The following is a 25,332-nucleotide window of genomic DNA, read 5'->3' on the forward strand; positions in this document are numbered from 1 at the left end:
CACCTGGCACCAATGCATTTTCAAGAAGTCATTTAACATTCTGATTCTGCATTTATTTAAGGCATTAAATATGAGATATCAGTTTCTGCTCACAAAGGAGGATTACATCAAAGACATAAGTAAGTCTACTTTGAAGATTGTAATGTGCTATAAACATATGTTTATAATGATAAAGAGGCTTACATAGCCTGGTGTTAGTGGTAAATAAAACGTTAACAAATTCTCCTTAATATATGTAAATATATTTCAAAAGAATGAAAAGGTTTAAATAATAAGCCATAATGCCAAAATAAATAAGTGTGAGCTCTAGAAGTTAAACATATTAGTTCTGGTAATATTCAACTATGAGGAATCAAATTATAATATTTAAGGGAAAATGCAAAAATCTTGTCTTAAAAGAATTGCTATATTTTGGACCTGAAGTTTAAATTTGGCATGTCTCTCCATTAAGTAAAAAAATGTTGAGACATTCCTTCATTTTAAGAAAACCCGACAAGAAAGGTATTACTACAGTTTATGCTCCATACATTTTGCATGATGCCAGATAATGAATCCCTTTTATAATAAACCATAATAGTCCTGTTCTGGTTCTAGGTTTGTTTTTTCTTTTTTTTGGTGGGGGGTCTGTAGGTCTGAGCTCAGGATGAACTTATAATTCATATAGCACTAATCTGCATACAAATTTGACACATACAAAAGCTTAGTGGTCAATATTCTCTTATTCATTCTAATCCTTCTTATTGGTGTTTTTCTTTTTTGGTTTATAGCAGGCACTCAATAAATATAAGTGACATAATCCATAGCTTGAAAAGGTAAGAGCTGTGTCAATATATTGGGAGAAGAAAAAAGGCTGTAAAAATGACAGTAACATAAAATGGAAAGGATACACCATTTAATAAAATAAAATGCATTTAATACACAGTATAAAATACAGAAGCTATGCTGCAGCTAGAGAAATATAATTTGGTTTCTTATCAAGATAAATTGCTAATATGAAAATTTAAAGTATTTCCATTGGAGATAAAATGTTTATTGTCAATTTAAACCTATAATGTTAAATATAAACAATGTCAATTCAATCATATATTTTTGTCTTTTAGCATTTCTTAAGGGTTCACTATTATGCTATTTCTATACATTCTCAGTAGCATATCAAGAAAGACTATTTTAAAATAGGGAATATGTTGAGGTATTTTCTGATGAATATGCTTGCCATACATGGCAAGAATACTTAAGGATCTGGGGCAGGTATCAGGACCAAGACTATAAGGAGTGCTGCTGAGACTGAAAATCTAGATAACCAGGACACCGAACATAGTAAACGAAAGAATGCTTCTGATTTCTGGTAGATAACAGTAAGCACTTATTACAATTCACTTTTACAATGGTGTTATACCAAATACAATATTTAACATGGACCTTCCAAGCAGGTTTGAATTGTGCTAAAGTAGCTATCTCAACGAAAACCATAAAATGATCCCATTCTGCCTTTTATATTTGCAGCAGTGATTTCTTTTTGCAAAAGAATCTATGCCAACCCGTCGATACAGTACACAGGAACCTGCGTGCTCCATCAGTGAAAATTCCTTGAGATGAATTTTAAGTACAACACCAGAGTCAAGCCACCTGCTCTGCCATAAAGAAATACCAGCAATTTGACATATCAACAGTATTCACAGATGCAGATATATATATTTATGGGACTCTATCAGCATAAATCCAATGGCTATGAATAAAACATCATTCAACTCTACAGGGACTCAAATCCAACTTTAGAAGCAGAGCATTGCTAAACCCCTTGCCACTGATGGAAAACAGAAAGAAAGAAAGAAAAAAACAGCAACAACAACCACAAAAACAACACCTCCATAACAACAATTTCTCTAATATATTATGCTCAGGTTTTTATCAGTCTTTAAACAACTTCATCCTAATGTTTATTTTCAGACATAGAGAAATGAAGGTCATGTAAAATTTCTAAATTTTCAATTTTACTACAGCTTGGAAGGTGTACCCCTTTGCAATCTGATAAATAGAAATACACGTGATGACAAAGCATACTTCCACTGAGACAATAAAATATGTAGGCCATGATATCTGAAGTCAAATGACATAGCCTCCAGTCCCCAGTTTCCCCTGCATTAAAGACGGCTGTTTACATCCCATCAAGTAGCTAAACGTCAAGCACATATAGATACTCTGATCAAAAGATCATCTTTGTTTTTGGTGGTGAACCGCCAAAGATACTAGGGATCCATTGCAAACACACATATTCCAAGTCAAACAAAAGAAAACCCAAGAAAAGCCAACCCTTTAATAGTCAATGACATAAACGCAACACGCCGTGAAATAAATTACAGTACCTGGTTACAAAACCTCTTTAGACATCATAGGGAAAGAAAAAGGTTTTTACCCACCTGGGATCTTTCTGAATGCTATCAATGGACGGGGACCTGGCCAAGGTGCCTTCGGGCGGGAGAGCAGGGCCGGATTTGCTGTATGGAGACTCAACAGAGGGACAATACTGCAGCTGTCGGTAGGGGTCCGCATAATTGGAGGCCGGGCCGGCGGCATAGCTGGCCCTCTGGAAGGTGGCCGCGGCGGCATTCTGTGGGCCGTGCTGGCTGCCTGTGCGCTGCAAGGGGACGGAGTCGACACCAGGGGAAGATGGGGCTACGACAGGAAAGTAGGGACAAAGTAAAAAATTGAGGACCTGCTCACAGAAACGGTTAACCAGGTCTAGGCAGGGGCAGGGGAAGTTACACACATAAAAAATAAGGGGTTCAAAAGAATAAAAAAAATTAATCCATCATACTTGAACCAATACATTCAATGTTATCCAGTCAAATGATACTTAGCATGCCTAAGAGACAAACCTTTCAGGTATGGGGGGAATGCATCTGTTGTGTGTATATTGCTTACCCACATCCAAGAGAAGGTGTGTTCAGCTGCAATATAAACTTTGTGCAAAAGCAAAACTCAGAAGAAATATAGAGAATACTTTCTAAGCAGGCATGGGAAGTTAATTCTTTATTGTTCAAGTTGAGAAAATTCAGAATGTGTTCCAGTAATGTTATATTAACTTTATTAAAGATGTAAAATGAATTTAGTAATGTAGTTAATTTTCTTGAATCAAAGAAAATAAGAAGAAATGAGAAGGAGTGTATGCATGGGGGTGGAGGTGAGAAGAGGTGGGGTTCACATCTCCATAATTAGCACCAGAACATTCAATGCAGGACTGTTCTAGTTTTTGTAAAGTAACTCCCGAAAGATTTTTATATGCCTCTTTTTCAAGTGAAGCTGTCACAGGAACAAACATATTTGGTGAAGGGAGAATAAGGCCAAAACCAACCCAACTGCAAGGCAGACAAAATAAGGAGCTGACTTAGCTTTTCTGAAAGTATTTGCATCTTCTCAATGTGTCTAAATTGTTTTGAGAAGATTTTACACTAGTTACTAAAATCAGTTTGACTATTTCCAAACTGAATTTCAATTTTTTGTTTCCCTCTTGGATTCTTTTTAGATCCTTTCATGTCATTATTTTTATCCAGTTCTCAAAATACATTTGACATCTAAGGTTTGGTTGATAGATAAAATGAAAATAGCATCTTTCATTTCAGTAGAATATGACCAGTTCTTAACTGCTTTAGACTGCCAGTCATGATCAATAGTAGACAGCCCACTTGCTTTCTGGTGCTGTAGAGCAGACTTCATATCCAAAATACAGCCAGTGGCTAGATAGGACCATTTATGACATGGGTGCTCTACGGAATTAGGTTCTAATTATCAATTACACATCTCTGACTTCCTAACCATTTCTTAGTGAACAATGATAGAACTTATTTTATCCTCTTTTACATTAGGGGACATATGCCAAATCAGACACAAAGGACATTATGTCACGTTGAGAAAATAATTATTAAAAGAGGTAAGGAAATTGTATTGAAATGATGAAAAGCTGCAAAGTGAATGGGAGGAATACACTCAAACACCGGAGGATTGACTTAAGAGTTCAGGGCTCTTCTTTCTCAGTGAACTTTCAAGACTTCATCTTAGAATTACAAAAATTTAGGAAAGTAGGTTCCATGAAACGACAAAAATGACAAAAATATGGAAGAGAAATTTTATAAACAAAAAGTGCATATATTTCCAGAGGGACAATATTTTGAAATAATGAAGGTTGTCCTGATGTGTTAAGTCTCAAAATAATTAGATTAGGCTAATAAACATTAATTGCACAATCAGAAATCTGCTTTGCGTCCTTATGCAAGTCCTTAAGGATTTATTATTTCTCCAAAGTATTACCAGCATGTGTAATTAAAATCCACATTTTAAAATTTATGCATAATGTGCCTTATATTATGGTGAAAGGGGTTTAAAACAGGCAAGTCATTAACTTGCTCTTGGATGGACAAATGTACAGAGGTAAACAAAATTTCATTTTCTACGAGTTGTGATAAGCTAGCCAGAAAATCAAGGGCAAAAAAAAGAAAACTAAGTACATCTGGCATTGTTCATAGATGTGCATTTTTTTCCATTCAGGAAACTAAGTATCAACATTTAATCTTGCTGAAAATGGTTTTCAGAAAAGAAAGTTTTCTATGCAAAATCATTTGCTATTAATGTATTCAATACAATGATTACAGTGTCAGAGATCAGGAAATAATATTGAAATCTAAAGAAGTCTTTTTGTTAAGAAAACAACAGAGTAGGTAAGGAGAACAATTTGACTACCCACACAGAAAACTCTCAAAGGACCATGAATTAAAAGAAATATAACAAGAAAGAGTTTAATAAAAACTCTGACAAGCAGCAGACAATAAATTATGAATAATATAAGAGGGACTGGTTCAAAATGTGAAAATAGGGTGGGAAATTCAACTAATTGAGCAGAAACAGGAAGGCAACATCTTGGTATGTATGGCGGAAGAAAAAGTAGAAAAAAGTTTATGAATGTTATTGGGTTCCTATTTATATTTCACTTTAGCCCCTTCCCCGGAAATGTCCTGGAGCTCTTTCAGAGCTTGGCTTCCAAAGGTGGAGAACTGGTTCCTATCCTGGCCTTTTGGTCAGTTCTTGGCACTGGACAGGTTCACCGAGCTCTCCAAGCTCCAGTTTCAACGTTACTGAAGAGGAAAAATGGCTTCATGGGATCACTGTCTGATTTCAACCCAGGAAAAGTGTTAAATAACTAATATGGAGAAAATATGAAACAAATAAATTATTAATATTATTACCATTAACGATGTTGAAATCAACCGACAGTAGAAAAGGGGATTGTACACTTGGCACTGGGAAGAAAGGCCCTTTCACTGGGTGCCAGACTATATAGCACCTTTTGAGTGCTGGGCTCTGTTGTAAGTGCTTTGTATAAATTCATGTTTTCTCCAACAATCCTGTAAGAGAGTATACACATCATTTTCACCTTACAGGGAGGAAACTGAGGCTCAGAGAGATTAAGAAACTTGTCAGAAGTCAGCTGATATTAATAAAAAAGGAATTGAAGTCCTCAGAGTTGGTTTGTAGAGTTTATGCTCATTGACACCATGGCTACCAGGGCAGGTTTAAAACCTCAAAGCTGTAGATTATTGAATTACCTAATACGGTCAGAAAACTTAGAAAAATGGTGAGGCCTAAAATGAAGGGAAATGTCTACTAAAGGTACAGAGAAGAGATGGGTTCATTAAGGAATTAACAACCTGAATATTATATTGAAAAATATTACAAACTGGTATGCTAACTAATTTACACCATTTCTCATTAAATTTACACTATTTCTCTACTAAAGGTACAGATAAAAGATGGGTTCATTAAAGAATTAACAACCTGAACATTATGTTGAAAAACATATTACAAATTAGTATGTTAACTAATTTACACTATTTCTCATTAAATTTACACTGTTTCACTTTGGGAGGCTGAGGTAGGCAGATCATGAGGTCAGGAGTTCGAGACCAGCCTGGTCAACATGGTGAAACCCCATCTCTACTAAAGACACAAAAAATTAGTCAGGCATGGTGGCGTGTGCCTGTAATCCCAGCTACTAGGGAGGCTGAGACAGAAGAATTGCTTGAACCCAGGAGGCAGAGGTTGCAGTGAGCCGAGATCGCACCATTGCACTCCAGCCTGGGTGGCAGAGCAAGACTCCATCTCAAAAGAAAAACAAAATTTACACTATGTCTCTACTAAAGATACAGAGAAGAGGTGGGTTCATTAAAGAATTAATACCCTGAACATTATATTGAAAAACATATTATAAGTTGGTATGTTAACTAATTTATACAATTTCTCAATTAAATGGAATTTATTGAGATACGCAAAAAAGTACAAAAATTATGCCAAATAAACCTAACTTTGTTCATGCCTTGGAAAATCAAAAAATAACAATATATATAATTATCTTAATTTTATTTTAAACTGTTTTACGTCTTAACCAGTGATATCACTATTATGAAAAGAGGCTGGGATATGAAATCTAAGATGAGAAACAACTTTCGAAAAGATTATATATTTTAAAAAATCACAATCATGTGTAGTTTCAGCCTTGTCAAATGGTCTTTTAGAAGTGTCATTCCCAGATCCATGCTTTAAACTTCTTTTAGGTCATAATAAATAAAACAGCTGATGAGAATTTCAAAATATAAAACCTCAATCCAAATTGGTGCTATTATAGTAAAATAAATTAGAGGCTAATCAATGCAATGAAAATAATGTAAAATATCAGTACAAATGGAGAGAAAAACACACTGTAGTAAAGGACAGGTTCTATAATCATACAGAAGAAAATGTATGAGAATCTAATGGATCTCAAACCAACCATTAGTAATGTAACAATGTAATACCTTACTTTGTAAAAGTATTTATATAAAAACACTTACTTTAAATGAATGAAAATCGTTAAAGATCTAATATGTAGAGAATATTAAATAAACGAGCTATTATTATTACCATTAAGAACTTTGAAATCAATCAATATTAGAAAACGGAAAGGTGCGCATGGCATTGGGTAAAATGACATAAAGATTCAGGGTTCAAGTCTCCCATCTGGCCCCGACTATTTAGACACTGATGTGGCTTATGCAATCCCTGGCTCTCCATTAGTATGGATAAATTAATATCAGTCACACTATTAAAAGACTTTCCTTTAATACCTTTTTTTCCCTTAATTTCTGGACTGTTGAACACTTTTCCTTATTTGCGTTTTAAAGCTCAGTTGACCAAACCATTCTCCTTGTAGGATTACTCTATCCAATTGAACCTACTCAGGGCAAACACTGGAGAGGGAAGGTGCTTCATCAGTTCTGTAAACACACTCCTCTCTCGTCTCACCTGCTCTACAAACAGCTCCTTTTCCCCTCAATAAGCTCTTAGAATTCAATGAACTGTATCACTGGTCTCTTCGGGAGATTTAACAAGTAGCCACTTCAGCAGCTGACTTGATACTTCAATAGATACCTATGCTTTTATGAAATTATCTGTTTGTTTTCTGCAGAGCTGCACAAATAAAGGCCTAGTTTATAAAGGAAAAATAAAGAGATGTTTTATGTTTATGTGCTGTATTTGTTTGAAAAAGGGGAAGAGGCATCCTTTTTAATAAAGTGAAATATTCTGCTTTATGATAGATAATTGCAAGCATTATTTACTGAGAATGGAAAAAAGGAGAGCAGAATAAAATACAAGAATCTGGGCACACAGTTACAGAAACTTGGTGGGGGGAATATAAGGTAATGTTCAATAAAGAGGAAGAAAAAAAGCACTACTTTTTGGATTATTTGTCTTTAAGTATATCTGCATATACAGATAAACATGAAAACATAAAGCACATTTACATGTTATATTAATACAAAATAAGCATATAATAAAGTAATTAAAGAATGTCCCTCTGAAAGTTCAGAAAATAAAAATAGATGAGGTGACAGTGGGTCCAAGAAAATGGCCTACATACTCTTAAAAGGAATTCAACTCAGTTTCTTTAGGGATAGGGAAACTTTAGCACCTAATCTGGCATATATCCAAGAGTGTCATCATTAAGAACTGAACTATAAACATTTTGCAATTTTCTGTACTCAGCACAAGTTGATCCATCTAAATTCAATGGAAGAATACTCAAGGGTAAATTTGAACATACAAAATTTAAAATAATTTCATGTATTACTATCTTTGTGGGGAGAGGCATTTAATGCAGGATTCTTAGTAGTAATGGAATAATTGTCATTGGTGTTGATCTTTTTTCCCCTGCTTTTATTGGAAAAGAAGACATTGAAAACACCAGAACAGGCCAAACATGCCTATCACATTGGTTCTCAAACTGAATGTGGGATCATGCGTATGAATATATCATAGATACATTTGAAAGCGAGTATGATGTAAAACCCTATCCTTAAATAGCTCTCATAGTTTCCTTCTTGTTATATCCTTGAAAGAATTTAAAAATGCAAGCTCTTCATCTGGATAAATGGCTAATACATGCGGGGTTTAACACCTAGGTGATGGGTTGATGGGTGCAGCAAACCACCATGGCACACGTTTATCTACGTAACAAACCTGCATGTCCTGCACATGTATCCTGAAACGTAAACAACAACAACAAAAATTCAAGATGAGATATGAGGTACTACGATCATGTTGAAACTTTGAATAACATTGTTGTGATGGTGGTGACTATACTTATCTTAACCAACAGCATTGTAATGAGCAGATAGATTTCTACGTAAGTACAATTTTAAAAAACGCAAGCTCCTCATTAAGTCTTCATGATATAAATTAGCAGAAAAAAAACAACAAATGATTAACACAAAGGATCCTACTCAATCATTGGCAATAGCTACTACTATTTCTAAGAATTGTTATTGCGATATATAGCATAATGGACTTCAGCAGGTTTCTAGAACTTGGTATAAAAATTAAAAATGTAAATAAGCAAATTAATAAAAAAAGAAAAATAATCCCATGTTTAATGCTATATATGTATGTATTTATATCTATGTAAATGTACATTTAGCACTGTGCATTTTAGTTGTCCTCTAATTTATAGCGTGCGTAACTGGAGTCACGATGAATGATGAAGAGGATGATACACAGTCTTTTTTTTTTTAACCATTCCAAGCACATTTTCAGCCATCAATGGGAAAGGATAACAATAAATGCTACACATATTTGGAGCTTCCTATTGTGCCAACTACCATATTAGGGGCTTCTACACACGATCTTATTTAATGCTTACATCAGCCTACACGGCAGGTACTACTATCATTAACATCACCCTCATTAGGTCACAGAAGAGCAGTGACAGGACGGTGGGCAGGACTGGGAGTGAACTGTAGCAGTGGACTCCAGGGTCTGCGTGTTTTACCCCCTCTCCTCCACTGTTCGGCACTAGAGGTGAGGGCATGCCTGGTTAATAAAACCTACACATTTTGAAGTGCAATATGTTTGGCAGAAATGCCAAAAAAAGACTAAAATTTAATGTGATATAGAGTGTCACTGCTTAAATTCCTATTACCTAGATAATTGGCTCCATCATAATATTCCTAGGGCTGGGTGCAGTGGCTCATGCCTATAATTCCAGCACTTTGGGAGGCCAAGGTGGGCAGATCACGAGGTCAGGAGTTCGAGACCAGCCTGGCCAACATGGAGAAACCCCATCTCTACCAAAAATACAAAAATTAGCTGGGTGTGGTGGCAGGCACCTGTAATCCCAGCTACCTGGGAGGCTGAGGCAGGAGAACCGTTTGAACTCAGGAGGCGGAGGCTGCAGTGATCCGAGATCGTGCCATTGCATTCCAGCCTGGGTGACAAGAGCAAGACTCCATTTCAAAAAAAAAAAAAAAAAATTGGATTGTCATTTTCTTTGGCTTCTTCTTCAAAAAGAAATGTAGAAGAATCTCCTTCAATTGAAGACAGAAAGGGCTTAGGGGAAGGTCAATGAATAGAATTTTCCATAAAAATGGAAGTAGGGCAGTTGGGTGGAGAATGCTAATGTATCCACAGTGGACTTATTTCTTTACCTTGAGTAAGATGAGGGGGCCGAGCAAACTCATCACAGGACAAGAGAGAGGCAGGCCAGAAGGAGAGGCTGCATGGAGCAACCTGAGCAGGTTTCCTACCTGCCAATCTCCAGAGAGCCAGAGGAGATGAGATGCATTATTCATGTGGTTTTACATGAGGCTCAACGATGTGGCGATAGAGCTGGTTTTGCTCTCAAACGTGAACTAGTTTGCTGAGAACAGAATTAGCTGTGGACAAAATCTGCTTTGCCATCTTAAGCACTAAATGATTTTACATCAAGTACTTGGCAATACGTGGTTATGGCATAAAAGGTATATTATATTCTTTATGCATCCAAATGTCCACCGCTGAATAAGAGGCTCATAAAGAAACTCCAAGGAAGCTTAAGTGTTCAAACAAAATACCTTAGCTGGCTAAGGGCCTTAAATTAGGGATATAGCTTGGAACCTGGTGGATTTAAAACCACAGGTGCTGTGACCCTTTTTATTTTGTAAAAATAAGCATTTCCATGTCAAGCGTATTCCATGCTGATCTTGATCTATTCATTTGTCTATACACTTGCAAAATTTCTGAGAACATTTCCAAGAACAGTCATATAAATAAATTTTAGAATAAAGAAAATTATTATCAGACCTAAAGGAAGAGATAGACTATAACATATGAACAATAGGGAACTTCAACCCGCCTTTAAGTGTGGACAAATTATCCAGACAGAAATCAATAAGGAAACATCAGACTTAAACTACACTCCAGACCAAAGGGACTTAACAGACATTTACAGAACATTCCATCCAACAGCTTCAGAATACACATTCTTCTAAACTGCAAGTGGAACATTCTCCAGGATAGATCATATGTGGCCACAAACAAGTCTTAACAAATTTAAGAAGACAGAGTCAACATCAACTATCTTTTCTGACAAAAATGCTATTGAATTAGAAATCAACAAGAAAAACTTTGGAAACTTTACAAATACATGGAAATTAACATGCTACTGAACCAATCAATCAACAATTTAATGAAATTAAAGGGCAAATTAAAAATTTCCTTGTGACAAATGAGGATGGAAACACATCCTACCAAAACCTATGGAACACAACAAAAGCAGTTATAAGAAGGAGTTTATAGCAATAAACACCTATATCCAAAAAGAAGAAAGATTTCTAATAAACAACCGGTGTACTTCAAGGAACTAGAAAAACAAAAACAACCTAAACTCAAAATTGGTAGAAAGAAGAAAACAATAAAGGTGTGTTTATTTTTTCAAAATTCTCAACAAGATACTAGAAATGCAACAGCACATTAAAAAGATCATTCACCATGATCAAATAGGATTCATCCCAGAGATGCAAGAATGATTTAATACATGTAAATAAATAAATGTGATATATCACATTAACACAATCAATGATAAAAACCATATAATCATTTCAATAGATTCTGCAACGAATTTGATAAAATTCAACATCCCTGCATGATAAAACAAAAAAAACTCAACAAATTAGGTATAGAAAGTGTGCACCACAACACAATAAAAGCCATACATGACAAACCGACAGCTCCACAGCTAATATCATACTGAACAAAGGAAAGCTAATAGCTTTTACTCTAAGGTCAGGAACAAGACAAGGATGCCCACTTTCACCACTTCTATTCAACATAGTACTGGAAGTCCTAGTCAGAGTGATTAGGCAAGAAACAAAAACAAAAGGCATTCAAATTGGAAAGGAGAAAGTCAAATTGTCTCTGTTTGCAGATGGCATGATCATATAAATGGGCAGCCCTAAAGACTCCACACACAAAACAAAGCCTGTTAGAATTAATAAATGAATTCAATAATATTGCAGGACATCAAATCAACACACAAAAATCTGTAGCATTTCTATACACTATCTGTACAGAAATGTACTTGCTGAAAAATCAAGAAAATAATTCTATTTATAACATTAATAGCTACAAAAAATTAGATATGTAGAAATAAACTTAACCGAGGAGATAAAAGGTCTTTGCACTGAAAACTATAAAACTTCAATTAAAGAAACAGAAGAGGATACAAATAAATGAAAATAATATCTCATGCTCATGGGTTATAATAATTAATACTGTTAAAATGGCCATACTACCCAAAGTGATCTACAGATTTACTACAATCCCTACCATAATACCAATGATATTCTTTACAGAAATAGAAAACCTATATTAAAATTTGCATGAAAACAAACAAAAAAAGGCCCTTAATAGCCAAAGCAATCTTGAGCAAACAGAACAAAACTGAAGGCATCACACTATGTGACTTCAAAATATATGACAAAGCTAGAGTAACCAAAACAGCACAGCACTAGCTGAAAAACAGACACTAGACTAATGGAACAGAATGGAGAGCCCAGAAATAAATTCATGCACCTACAGCCAACTTATTTTCAACAAAGGTACCAAGAACTTACACTGGGGATACGATGGTCTTTTCAATAGATAGTGCTGAGAAAATTGATATCCACATGCAGAGGAATGAGACTAGACTCCTAATTCTCAGCATATACAAAAATCGACTCAAAATGGGTTAAAGACTTAAATGTAAAACCAGAAACTCTGAAACAACTGGAAGAAAACATAGGTAAAATGCTTCACAATAATTGGCTGGGCAAGAATTTTTAAAATAAGACCTCAAATGCACAGGTAGCAAAACCAAAAATAGACAAATTAATATTAATATGAATAGGCAAACTGTTAATATTAATAGGCTGAGGAGACAATCTATAGAATGGGAGAAGATATTTAAAAATGATACATGTGACAAGTGGTTAACATCCAGAATATATAAGAAACTGCAACAACTCAACAGCAAAAAAAAAACAACAAAAAAACCCAAAAAAACCCCCTAAATAACCCGATTTTAAAATGTGCAAAAGACCTTACTTGACATTTCTCAATAAAAGACATATAAATGACCAACAGGTATATAAAAAAATGCTAAACATAACTAATCATCAGGGAAATGTGAATCAAAACCACAGTGAGATACTACCTCACTCCAGTTAGAATGGCTATTGTCAAAAAGAAAAAGAAAAGTGTTGGCGAGGATGTGGAGAAAAGGGTGCACTTACATACTGCTCATGGTATTATAAACTAGTTCAGCCATTATGGAAAACAATATGTTCGTTCCTCAAAAAATTAAAAATAGAGTTACCATGTGATCAAGCAATCTCACTCCTAGGTATATACCCAAAGAAAATTAAATCAGCATGTTAAAGAGATACCTACACACTCACATGTTTACTGTAGCACTATTTACAATAACCAAGATAGGGAATCAACCTATGTGTCCAACAATGGGTGAAAGGATAAAGAAAATGTAACACATATACAAAACAGAATACTATTCAGCCATTTAAGAAAAATGAAATCCTGTCATTTGTGACAACATGGATGAGCCGGAGGACATCATGCTAAGTAAACTAATCCAGGCACAGAAAGACAAATACCACATGATCTCACTCAAACATGGAATCTAAAAAAGAAGCTGGTATCGTAGAAGCAGAGGGTAGAATAGTGGTTACCAGAGACTAGGAGAGGAGGAGGATGAACAGGGAGGGAATGGCCAATGGGTACAAAGTTACAGTGAGATAGGAAAAGTAAATTCTGGTGTTCTGTTGCATAGTAGGGTGACTATAGTTAACAGTAAAATATTGTATATTACAAAATAGCTAGAAGAGAGGCTTTTGAATGTTCTCACCACAAAGACATGACAAATGCATGTGGTGATGGATACACACACTGCCCTGACTGGATCATTAGTATACAGCATACACATGTATCAAAACATCCAATTGTATCCCATGAACATGTACATGTGTCATTACAATGTGTCAATTAAAAAATTAAATAAGTGATTTTTTTAAATTTGAGAGCTTTTTCTATTATAATTTTAATGACAGAGCATATCTGGTATTGAGGGCAGAATCTGCTAATGTGTAATTATGGTTCCATAGTGCTGTATCTTCTGGTAATGTCTTAATTATTCTTAAGTTCCAACTTTTGGTATTATATTATATGAAGCTCCATTCAATGTGCAGTTGAAATCTAATACTTGGCTTCTATTCTTTTCAACGTTGCTATGCTTAATGACGTAATTCCATGTATGAGGTGACGCATCTTCCAGTAATTGGGGTGCATCATTCAGGTCAAGGCCAGCTGTGTAATTTTCAGTATGTGTATCCCTAGTTGACATGACATTAATAAACATGGTTTTATGATCTATTTGTACAAAAGTTATGATATTTTTGAATTTTACCAGTAAACTGTTCTCCCATCAAACACTCTGTCTTCCTTCAACTAAACAATTAGACTTCTTATTTATACCTTTTGAAGTGAATCCACACAGGTAAGCATCTGAAAGTTCTCTTTGGTTCTAAGATGACATTTATCATCGGGTTGATTTAAAATTTCTAACTGTGTAACAACAGGTATTTAACTTTTTAGCCTAAGAAAAGTGAAAATTTTAACTAATAGGTTATGGAGAATCTTATTTGACTTGCTCCAATAGGAAGCACTTGATTTAAAAATTTTAAGTAACAGCACTTAATAAGTAACAAACTGCTGATAATTCACATCTTTGTGAACTCAAATAATTTTAATTAAAATATTTTTGATACTAGGACTATTATTTATATCACAATGAATAACAGTAATAAGATTTTATGAATATGCAGGTCCTATGTAATCCCTCTATCACTTCATTAAACACTGGCTATTCTTGCAGAGGATTAAGTTTTTTATAGAGACTATTTTCTCCACATGTGTAACTATTTTCACCACATTCTTTTTTCTTTTTATGTTGCAGTACTTGTCATCTTCATGAAGATATTTAGCAAGTTTGCTCCTTGCAACATATCTATGATAATTCTTTCTTTATTACAAGCTGACACATACATCACAGAAAGCTTGTTTTCAACACTCACTTCGAATAGCATTTATCCAAAAGAAAATCCATCTGACTATCATCACAGCAGATGTTGGCCATTTTCACTGGTTTATAAAAATGTGTTGAAGGGGTTGTCAGAGTCAAGTGTTTGTGTTGATCAAATAACTCCTAAATTGACAGTCATTCATACGTTTGAGTTTGAAATAAAAATTCATGTTATTTATTTCTGCTTAACAGACTTTACCAAAAGCAAATTCATGAGGCCCACACATTCCTTGTTTCACTGTACTCCTTATTTTATAAGCTCTGGTTTTGACAAGACTCATCTCAGATGAAACGTATATTTTATCTAGATGTACACCTTAGTTAAAATTGTGCCTCTTTACATTTTCATCATGCAAGAGGTAGATGCCCAAATATTAGGGGGATGGTCGTGTAAAAGTAAGTCTGTCATTTCTGCTGCAGTTCACAAAATTCTGCCTCCTCATCTAGGGAAAGGACACTGGTGGCCTTCCTCTCTGTTATACTACCCCCTTCCCCCTGTTAATGGTCCTGCAAGAAAGATGTGGCTGTCATGTCTGGTGATGGGTACTCTCCGGGAGCTCTGTTGACCAGGGACCACTCTGTGGCACAAAGTGACCCTTTCACCTTCTCCTAGGCTGCCAGATCTCTGGAGCCACCATGCTGGCTCTGTCTCCCTCTTGGAGTCCTCGGGCAGGTGGGCACTGGTGTACTTTTTATCTGCCTCTCTATTTAAAGCCTGGGGCCAGGGATGCAGGCATTGCTGTCCCCAGAGCCCACACCCTTCTGCTGAGCCTAGTGGGGGACAAAGGTCTTTGGCTCTTATCTTGCAATGGCTGGCAGAGTTAGGTCTGGGGCGGGAGGACAGAGAACCCCTTTAGACCATGTTCTCTAACACAGCCTTGGGTGATGGCATGCCTGTTCAGCTTCATGAAATCCTATTGTCAATAGTGAAATTTGTTTCTGTCACCATCCACAAGCCTGGAGTAGAGGAGAGGTGAGGAGTAGGACTTGGGTACCCTGCTCCTTGAACATTACATAGATGTTTCTATATGCATGCTCAGGAGGTCTCTAACACTACGGCTAGGTTGCTTTTTGGGTTAGGAAAGCCTGGAGGACCTGTTTGACTATGAAAAGGTAGACAGTAGTCCTCATCTGAGTTGGTACCCGAGATTTAGTCTTCATAATAAAGTAACAGGCATGGATGGATTACTTATGACAGCTAAGAAGAAAAGAGAGATGAAGAAGGAAGGTCTAGAGGAGAGATGGGAACAGATGGTGGTAGGTGGAGTCTAAGGGGAAAAGCTAATTGAGAAATCCCCTTTGGTGGGAAAGTTAAGGGATCTAACATGTCTTGTCTTCAATGTCTGAAGTTTTTTCCTGGTCTTCTCTGTGCAGTTACCTCCCTGACTGTCTCTCAGCCCTAGAATGTCTCTTACTCAGGATAGCCTTAGTGGTGTTTTGAGTAAGGAAAGCCCAGGGGTGAGGTCAGCATGGGGAAGTGCAGGGCTGGAAGAGTAGAGTGGGAGCCAGAGTCACGCCCATGAACCTGCGCTGGTAGAGAGTACAGCTGTAGCACTGAATGAGGAGTGATCATTCCCTTGGTGTGATTCCATTCACATCCACACCTTTCCACGTCCCCAGTCGCTACCCACAAAAGAGAGGAAGGCCACTTTAGCGGGGACATGAGCAGGAGAGTGAGGGACAACTCAATCCCTCATTTCAATGTCTTCAGGTTTTTTTTGGAATATGCATGTAGCCTATATGATATTACCTTCCAATACCGGTTAATTTTTCAGATATTTACGTCTTTCTCTGAAACAAAATTGAACACGCTTAAGGACAAGGAGTAGATTTTAAGCCTCTTTGAATCTGCCAGTACATCCAGCACACAGAGTGTCTTCGACAGATATTATTTAACAGGACATAGAAGACCATTAATCTCCATAGATGAAAATAAATGTCTATCTATTTCGTTTTTAAATGATGATTTTTACAAATGCAGTCAATGAAACCCAGGATCTAGGGTAAGACTGCCTACGTATGAAAGTTTGTTTATTTATTTATTTAGATGGAGTTTCACTCTTGTTGCCCAGGCTGGAGTGCAGTGGCGCAATCTCGGCTCAGTGCAGCCTCCATCTTCTGGCTTCAAGCGATTCTCCTGCCTCCGGACTCTGAGTAGCCAGGATTACCGGCGCCCACCACCATGCCTGGCTAATTTTTGTATTTTTAGTAGAGACGGGGTTTCGCCATGTTGGCCAAGCTGGTCTCAAACTCCTGATCTCAAGTGATCCACCCGCCTCGGCCTCCCAAAGTGCTGGGATTACGGGTAGGAGGTACTGCGCCCGGCCTATTTATTTTTAATAGAGATGGGGTCTGACTATGTTGCCCAGTCTGGTCTTGAACTCCTGGGCTCAAGCGATTCTCTCATCTAGGCCTCCCAAAGTGTTGAAATGATAGGTGTTAGCCACCATGCCCAGCCTGTATGAAGGTTTAAAGACTGGTTCCACACAACCTGTGTGACCTTGGCATATTACTCAATGTCTCTGTGCCTCAGTTTTCTGATCCAAAAAGCCAGCATTGAGCATCGTAACAGTATCTCCTTCCAAGGATTGTTCTGGGGGTTGGTAAAATACCCAAAGCATTTGGCACACTCCCTGGAAGCAGTTATAAGCTACATGCTTCCCCACCAAAGGTGATTTCTCAGTTAGCTTCTCCTTTTAGGCTCCACCCACCACCATCTTTTTCCATCTCTCCTCCAGCCCTTTCTTCTTCATCTTGCCATTGTTTGTGCAGCCTCACATGCTTGTTTCAATGACACCATCTAACAATTCCCTAATTGTTGAGGCATGTCTGCTTTTCTTCATTCTCAAGTGTTGACCCCTTGAGGGAAGCAACTGGCCTTTGATCTTCCGGCCCCACTTCTCTTGCAGTATCATCTGGAAATGCTTTATGAATTGTACTGAAAGACCTCCAGCTGGTGGTCTATTCTTAAGGGCAGAAAGATAAGACCAGTTGCTCGGGTCCCCTCAGGCACTCATCTGAGCTAAGAGCCAGAGGCCATGAACATTTTAAGTCTGGTAGGCCTCATAAGAACCTGTCCTCTTCTTTCAAGGAATTAGGGTGTCTGCTTTAGGCCTGCAAACCTCTTAGACGTCTGTATCAGTGGTCTCCAGGGTGGAGGTATGTACAAAACAGATGACCCCCACAAAGATACTGGGAAGCAAAGTTAGAACTTTTTTTATGGCTACTGGATAACTATTTTTAATCTTTACTTCTTTGTAATCTCCATTTTTATGGGTGCTATAGTAGACAGAATTTAATAATATTATATGTCTTAAATATCTAAATAAAAAGACATATACACACGAAAGGCATTTTCTCATACATGCAGGTTGTGATACAGTTTCTGTGGCTGTGAAAATGTGAAGACATGAAATTATATGAATTAGGTATAGACACAGGGGTGACCTTGGTGGATGCAGGGAAGAGAGAGTTTGTGGTTTTATGCTTAGGAGCTGGAGAGAGGTAGTTTCTCCTCCTCCACTTGCGGTGCTAAGAGGTCATGCAAGCCCTTCTGGAAATTTCCATAGTATTATGTCAATCAGCATGTTTTCTCAAAATTGCCTTAAGTTCAAAGGTGCAGGCTGGGTTGGGGTCTTGGACATCTGAATGTCACAATCATAGCACATCTCTGCCACAGCTATTACCAGGAAAAGCCCCCAGCAAACGTGTTTCACCTTTGAAGCAGTTAGAAGGTACTACTGCCTCCCTCATAGGCGGTAGAAAAAAAAACACTTGTTCATTCTGGATAGCTCTCCATTGACCGCTTGGAGCAGGAGACAGCAAATTTTTCCTGTCAAGGGCCAGATAGTAAATATTCTTGGTTTTGCCAACCACATGGTCTCTTGTCACGGGTACTCCATTCTGCCCCTGCAGGGCCCAAGCCACCATGGATGATACATAAATGAATGGGTATGGCTGCATCTCAGTAATGTTATTTATGGATACTGAAGTTCGAATTTCATATAATTTTCACATATTACAGAACATTAATCATCTTTTGATTTTCTCCCCCCAATCATTTAAAAATGCAGTCATCATTCTTAGCTCATGGGCACTACTAAAACAGATGGTGAGCTACAAATGGCCCATGGGCCATTGTTTGCTAATGCAGGCTCAGAGAAAACACTATCACACTAGAGCTTTTATTTTTTTAAGCGTGGATATCTTCCCTGTGTTTAATGTGATATAGATGAATTAAAGTTTGTTTTTTTTTCTTATGTAGCTAATTTTTCATTAAATTCCTGGATGTTTATTAATAAGGGATAATTCTAAGAACATATGAATACGGAACAGAGAATCAACATAATCTCTTTTGTTGTCAGTTTTTATTCTAATTAGATATTGAATGTCACTGTGGTTATCTTCTTCTTTTATAAGATGTGCATAAAAATAAAATTACCTTACTTAATAACATGCAAAAACTAAATGCTAAAGTAGCCCAACTCCAGGCAGGAGTGGATCTAACAGGCTGAAGGTGAAAAAAATTCTGACAGAAGAAGAAACGGGCATTCTTTTTATCACAACCAAGATATATATTATTAATATTGGGTGGCATTTATGATGTCAGAAACAAAATAAAGAGTATTTTCTGCCTTTCTCCCTATGATTCAGAGAAATACTGAAATGTAAATATCAATAATCAACTATAAAAGCAGCTTGGCTTGCCTTGATTTCAAAGCATGTAATTTAGCATCATAATGCAGTTTGAGAAAATTGCTACGCTCTACTTAGTGGTCACTAGAAATTCCAATAGTCTGAGGATGTAGAGATCTGCGTGCCAGGTTCTGAAGCAGAGAGCCAGCTCTGCCAGCCTCAGTCCCTGCTGGCACTCATATATATCATTAGGAAAGAAGGAGAGAGCTGTACTGTCTGCAGACCAGCAACACAGTCATGCCAGTTTACTTAGCAATGTGCAGCTTGATAATAAATGCAATTCTCAACCTGTTTCTAATTATATCGATTTTAGAGTTAAGATAAGTGTTCTCTAGCAATCTAATTATGACATTTGACAGATTATGTTGCAAATGGCTCCAGATCCTGGAAAACACTTGCGTTTTATCATGTGACCTGTGGTTGTATTCAATTGAAAATATATATTTAATCCAGGATAGCTATATAATTGATTGAACCATTTGCAATTGCCAACATCCAACCTTCACACAATAATTTTGTGATCCAATCTATTAGTATGTATGAAATACATTGTCTGCCTTTCAAAATATGCTACATGTTTAGTAAATATGTTTTTGTTCCAAGCTTGCCAAATAGGTAGACAATATCATGAAAAAAACACTTACCATCATCAAGCATATGTCTTTCACGTCCTGCAAATGACTACATCCTTGGGGTACTTTTATTCATTACATAAGTGAATAATGATGTGCTAAACATTAGCATTGCTTCTTTCAATTTTTCTCTTTGACAAAATGAGCTTACAATCGCCATTTGCCTCCTTTCATTCAGATTATACCAAGGTAGCCTGAATTAAAGTCATATTCTGTTTCTACCATTATCATTACAGACATTGATAGAAGCAGGTCACAGTGCTTGTGGGGACAGTGGACACAGACACACACCTTTCATTTGGGAGTGTTATTGAAGCTCCCACGCAGAGCCCACCCCCTGTGGACAGGCCACCCAGTGGGGTCCTGATTACACACCTGTGCTCGTGCGGTAGGTGCCGGTGTGTGCTGGCGGCAGAGGGTCCCCCTGGCTCTGGCTGAGACTCCTCATAGGGGGCTTCTGATAGACGCGGTCTTCGTAGATGGGATCTATGTGGTGTTCTGGGGACTGCAGAGCCCGCAGCTCTGGGCCCAGGTGCCCATGCTGGCTGCTGTATGAGGCTCGGGACCCAGCTGAAAGAAATCAACAGAGGGACATCAAGGCTCAGGCGACCTCCAAAGAGAACTTGTTTAATCAAAGACATATTCAAATTTTTTTGGACAAAATTGTTGAAATTCCCAGGAAACCAAATGAATCGCATGAAATGGCAGCAATATGTCAATCTAATCAGCTTGTCGGCATCACCCAGCTGCCTGGCTTTGTGACCAAACATGATCTCACTCTAAAAATGACAATGTTTCTGAGATAAACCCACGTGGAACAAGACCAGTGAAATGTTATTTTTCTCAAAACCTAATGAATGTAGCTAGGTTCTTCACTAAAGGAATCAGGTACATAGTCAATCCTAAAAATCTCTTATTAGCCCACAGCCCTCGCACCTTAAATTGTACAATAGAAATCATTTTAAATGGCGAGCTACAATGGCAAAGCCATCTTGATATTGTTCCTAAAAAGTGAACTAGAATTTGTTCCCATCAGCAGTTTTTCCCTGGGAAAAGGATAAAGCAAAATGTTTGAACTTACAACAGCCTAAATCCCCGAGAGAAGCAGATATTAAAGAAAAAGGTTTCAAGTTATATTTTCCTTTACTCTGACCCTCTAAATTGAAGCATTTACATTTAGCCTGCCTCTCCCTGAAAAAGTTAGGAATGATTACCACTAACTGGTTTAATGTACACATTGCGGCTACACATCACTTTGCTTTGTAGTATTTATAAATCCTTATTTGTGTCACTTCATTGCATGATATGGGAAGAGGTGTTGATGTGAGGCAATGCTATGGACCAGAGAACCATGAGAAAGTTTCTGAAGAAAGGAAGCCTCTGTACATCAGGAAATAAGACTTTAGTGAGGGCGAAGAGGCTGGCTTGACAGACAGGCAAGAGGACGTTGATTGAGAGCCACTATTTTATCTGAGGTACAGTCAGAACCACTGGAGCAGAAACGTCAGGGAAATCATTTGCATTGGGGCAATGAGATGGCCTTGGGGCATCAAGGAGAGGTGGCATCTTCCATGTAGAATACAGAACACAGACAAGAACCAAAGGAGACAATGGCTGATTTTGGGAATGAGCCTTCAGCTACATCCTACAACTAATCCCCACATGGCGCAATGGGATTTAAGTGGCAACTGTCTTTCAGCAGCCCTAGTTCAGCCTCTCCAGTCCGGACTAACATATCAGGGTGCTGGGATTCCTTGATCTTGGCCATGTCTGGACAGCTCTTCTTCCATTTTGCCTTCCTCAGGGACCACTTCAAAGCCAAAGTCTTCAAATGCTGGATGTTAGGTCTGTTTCGTCAGGAACATACAAACTCAAAATTGTAATATTCTTGTCTAGAATATTTGAGAAAAAAAGCCATTGTAAAGTTTTAAAATTATCAATAGAAAAATGTTTTACTGGTCTATTTAACGTGGGCTAATTTAAATTTAAGTACACAGAAAACAGTATTCCTGAATAATTGGAGAAGTGGTGACAACTCTATGAATTCAGTGTTAATAAAAACCACTGAGTATTTTGAGGAGGAGAAAGGGACAGGGCAGGCAAATTCCTTACCTTTCTCTTTGCTGGTAATTAAATTCTGATTTAGATAGCACTCTGATGAATGATAGATTCAAAATAACTGTTTTGCATAATTAGTTTCATTGCATCTGATTTATCAAATGCCAACATCACTCTGAATATTATCTCAAGCTTATATTTTCCAGGAATATATTTAAGTACAATATGCTTTGAGTTCCTGTTGTCAATTCTTATTCCTAAAGGTTTTGAAAATATTGCTAAGGATTTAAAAATGTCGGCCGGGCGCGGTGGCTCACGCTTGTAATCCCAGCACTTTGGGAGGCCGAGGCGGGCGGATCACGAGGTCAGGAGATCGAGACCACGGTGAAACCCCGTCTCTACTAAAAATACAAAAAATTAGCCGGGCGTGGTGGCGGGCGCCTGTAGTCCCAGCTACTCGGAGAGGCTGAGGCAGGAGAATGGCGTGAACCCGGGAGGCGGAGCTTGCAGTGAGCCGAGATTGCGCCACTGCACTCCAGCCTGGGCGACAGAGCGAGACTCCATCTCAAAAAAAAAAAAAATAAATAAATAAATAAAAAATAAAAAATAAAAATGTAAAAACAAAAATAAATAGTCGTCACATCCAAATGCAGAGATAAATAAAAGTTATCCATCACTGGTACATTTAGAATTGTTACTTTATCACTACTCCTTTATTCTAAGCCTCAAAAAAACATCCAATGATGACCAATGAGAGGATCTGCTGAACTTTTAAGTGGTAACATGGTCTTAGGGTATATGTAAAAATCGTCTCATTACATGCATTTATTTGGCATTCAGAAATTTTCGTTAGTGGCATTAATCAAATTGATGACCAAGGGTGCTAGGCAAGGAAGAAGAATCTTAAGGTAAAGTCTACCTATGTAGATATCAGTCTTTTGATGTGCTGATATTATTATGAATATAATAATCAAATTAACTATCTGAATAGGACACTATACTTTTTTTTACATATTAGAGTGCTCTGAGTAAAACTATAAGCTCGTAGTGTTTCCCTGTGTAAATGCTTATGCAAAATACAGTTACATATGTAAGCATTATGCATAGTTCTGAATCAGACAAGGCATTTTAAAAAGAACATTATTTACACTTTTTTTTATCCACTGTAATCAAGTTTTGATTGCTCAAGGGTGGCACAGTTATTGGCAAGAGAGACATAGAGAACTACGGGAAAGAAAAGGCCCAAGGAAACAAAGGTTAAAGATGTCACTGCTGGAATTCATGTTTTCTACTACCCGTGTTCAAGAAAGAACATGTTAGATCCAATGCGAACAAGGCCTATTTCATTCGGGGCAATTTCAAGAAAAATATTCTCACACAATCTTTTCTGGGAATCTGCTATAAAATGTCATTAGATGGTGTATATATTTGCTGATTGAAATAAAATGTCCTTTTGTTTAGTAGTAATTTTTTTCATCGTTATGGTCTATTTGAAAGTGATTCTCAAGCGTCACACTGGACTCAAAACGTTATTCATGAGAATTTACATCTTTGCCAGGGACTGGAACTCTGTTATTATAATAAGAAAAAATGCTGGAGAAAATTCAACTTTGTCTAAAATGTTATAGATGTCAAGGCCAATGTTCTTGCCAATTACGCTGGTGGAGAACAATCCTGGGAACCTGGCCTTGACCAAGACCCTGCAGGATGGCAAAGTGCAACCAAAACATGGATGAGCCAAAGAGAAAAGGGGAAGTAGACCCACAGACTAGACCAACTGCCCTGATGGTTTCCCCTGCCATGACAGACATAATGTCATGCAATCATAATACCTGTGTCTATAAAGCATTTCATGACCAAATACTGCAACAATTCCTACATCATCCAGCATTAATGTCTCAATTTTATAATAGGGTTTTGCTCTTCCTATTTCTTCTCTTCAAAGGACAAAACTGGGGCCTAGAGAGCTCAGGCACTGGCAATTTTTCACATACAATGCGTTTCTGAAAATGAGCTTGAAGACTCACAGCTGAAACATGGGTACTTGGCTTACAGGCTAAGAAAGATTTCACGATGCAGGAGGACTAAAGGGTATTGGAATTTCCCTAGATATATTCTGTGCTGGGTGCTGCTCCTACAGGTTCAGAGAGCCCCCCAAAAACTGGGAAGGGCTTTCAAGCTGATCTAGGACTAAGCCTGAGGTATTTGCTGTATAAGAACTACCACATATCCTGTCATGGAACCTCAGAGCTATCTCTCCTTCACCACAGCTACAGGTGACCTGAATGGATGCTTAAACAGCTCAGAACCTACCTGACTACTGACCACTTGGCTGTGGGGTTGGTGTCGGGGGAATGAGGAAAGGGTTCAGTCCTGTGGCAGGGAGGCAGGTAGGGATCCTAGGGACCCAGAGAGGTGGGCAGAAGGGACCACTGGAGAATGAAGGGACACGAGACCTCAGACATCCCCTGCTTCTATATTGACGCGTTTAATCCTTGGCTCTCATTTCCATGTACAACTACTATGAAGAATCGTGACAACATGGCTCAAATTCTACACATGAAAGGTGGCCTTGGGGTGTTGATGTTCAGTAGTTTGAGGTAAACAGAAATCGTATCTAAAGTAGTAATTTTACTGCTGTTTCTTGTGTCACTTTTGCCCAAAGAACTTGAAATAAGAATATGTGAATTCTGTCCCAGATCTATCTCTAATCAGCTGGATAAACCCAGGAAACTCACCAAACTCTTTGATCCCCAGTTTCTTCAAGTGTAAAAACAGAGATAATAATATAAATGGTATTGTTGGAGGGTCAGATGAGAGAGACTATGTGTGAAAGTGCTCTGCAATTGATAAAGCAACATCAAAATACATGTCCTCATGCCAATGAATCTTTGAATCAATAAATTATGTCACCTCATGCAAATATATCTTTTGATTTGACAAAATAGTTGAATACCTCTTACTATAAACTAT

General features: G+C 37.5%; 1 protein-coding gene across 7 annotated transcripts in view; it reads right to left on the minus strand.

Moving 5' to 3' along the window:
- The window catches only part of CTNND2 (catenin delta 2), a 938,008-nt gene that overhangs the window by 376,254 nt on the left and 536,422 nt on the right, over positions 1-25,332 (minus strand). For all 7 annotated transcript variants that reach the window (XM_003263165.3, XM_012501684.2, XM_030813911.1 and 4 more), the window contains 2 exons: positions 20,677-20,871; positions 2,418-2,673 (listed from right to left, as the gene is read on the minus strand). In XM_003263165.3, coding sequence (XP_003263213.1) covers positions 2,418-2,673; positions 20,677-20,871 — 451 coding nt within the window. The remainder of the gene's footprint in view (positions 1-2,417; positions 2,674-20,676; positions 20,872-25,332) is intronic.

This window comes from Nomascus leucogenys, chromosome 6 (genome assembly GCF_006542625.1).
Source record: "Nomascus leucogenys isolate Asia chromosome 6, Asia_NLE_v1, whole genome shotgun sequence".
NCBI classification, from domain to species: domain Eukaryota; kingdom Metazoa; phylum Chordata; class Mammalia; order Primates; family Hylobatidae; genus Nomascus; species Nomascus leucogenys.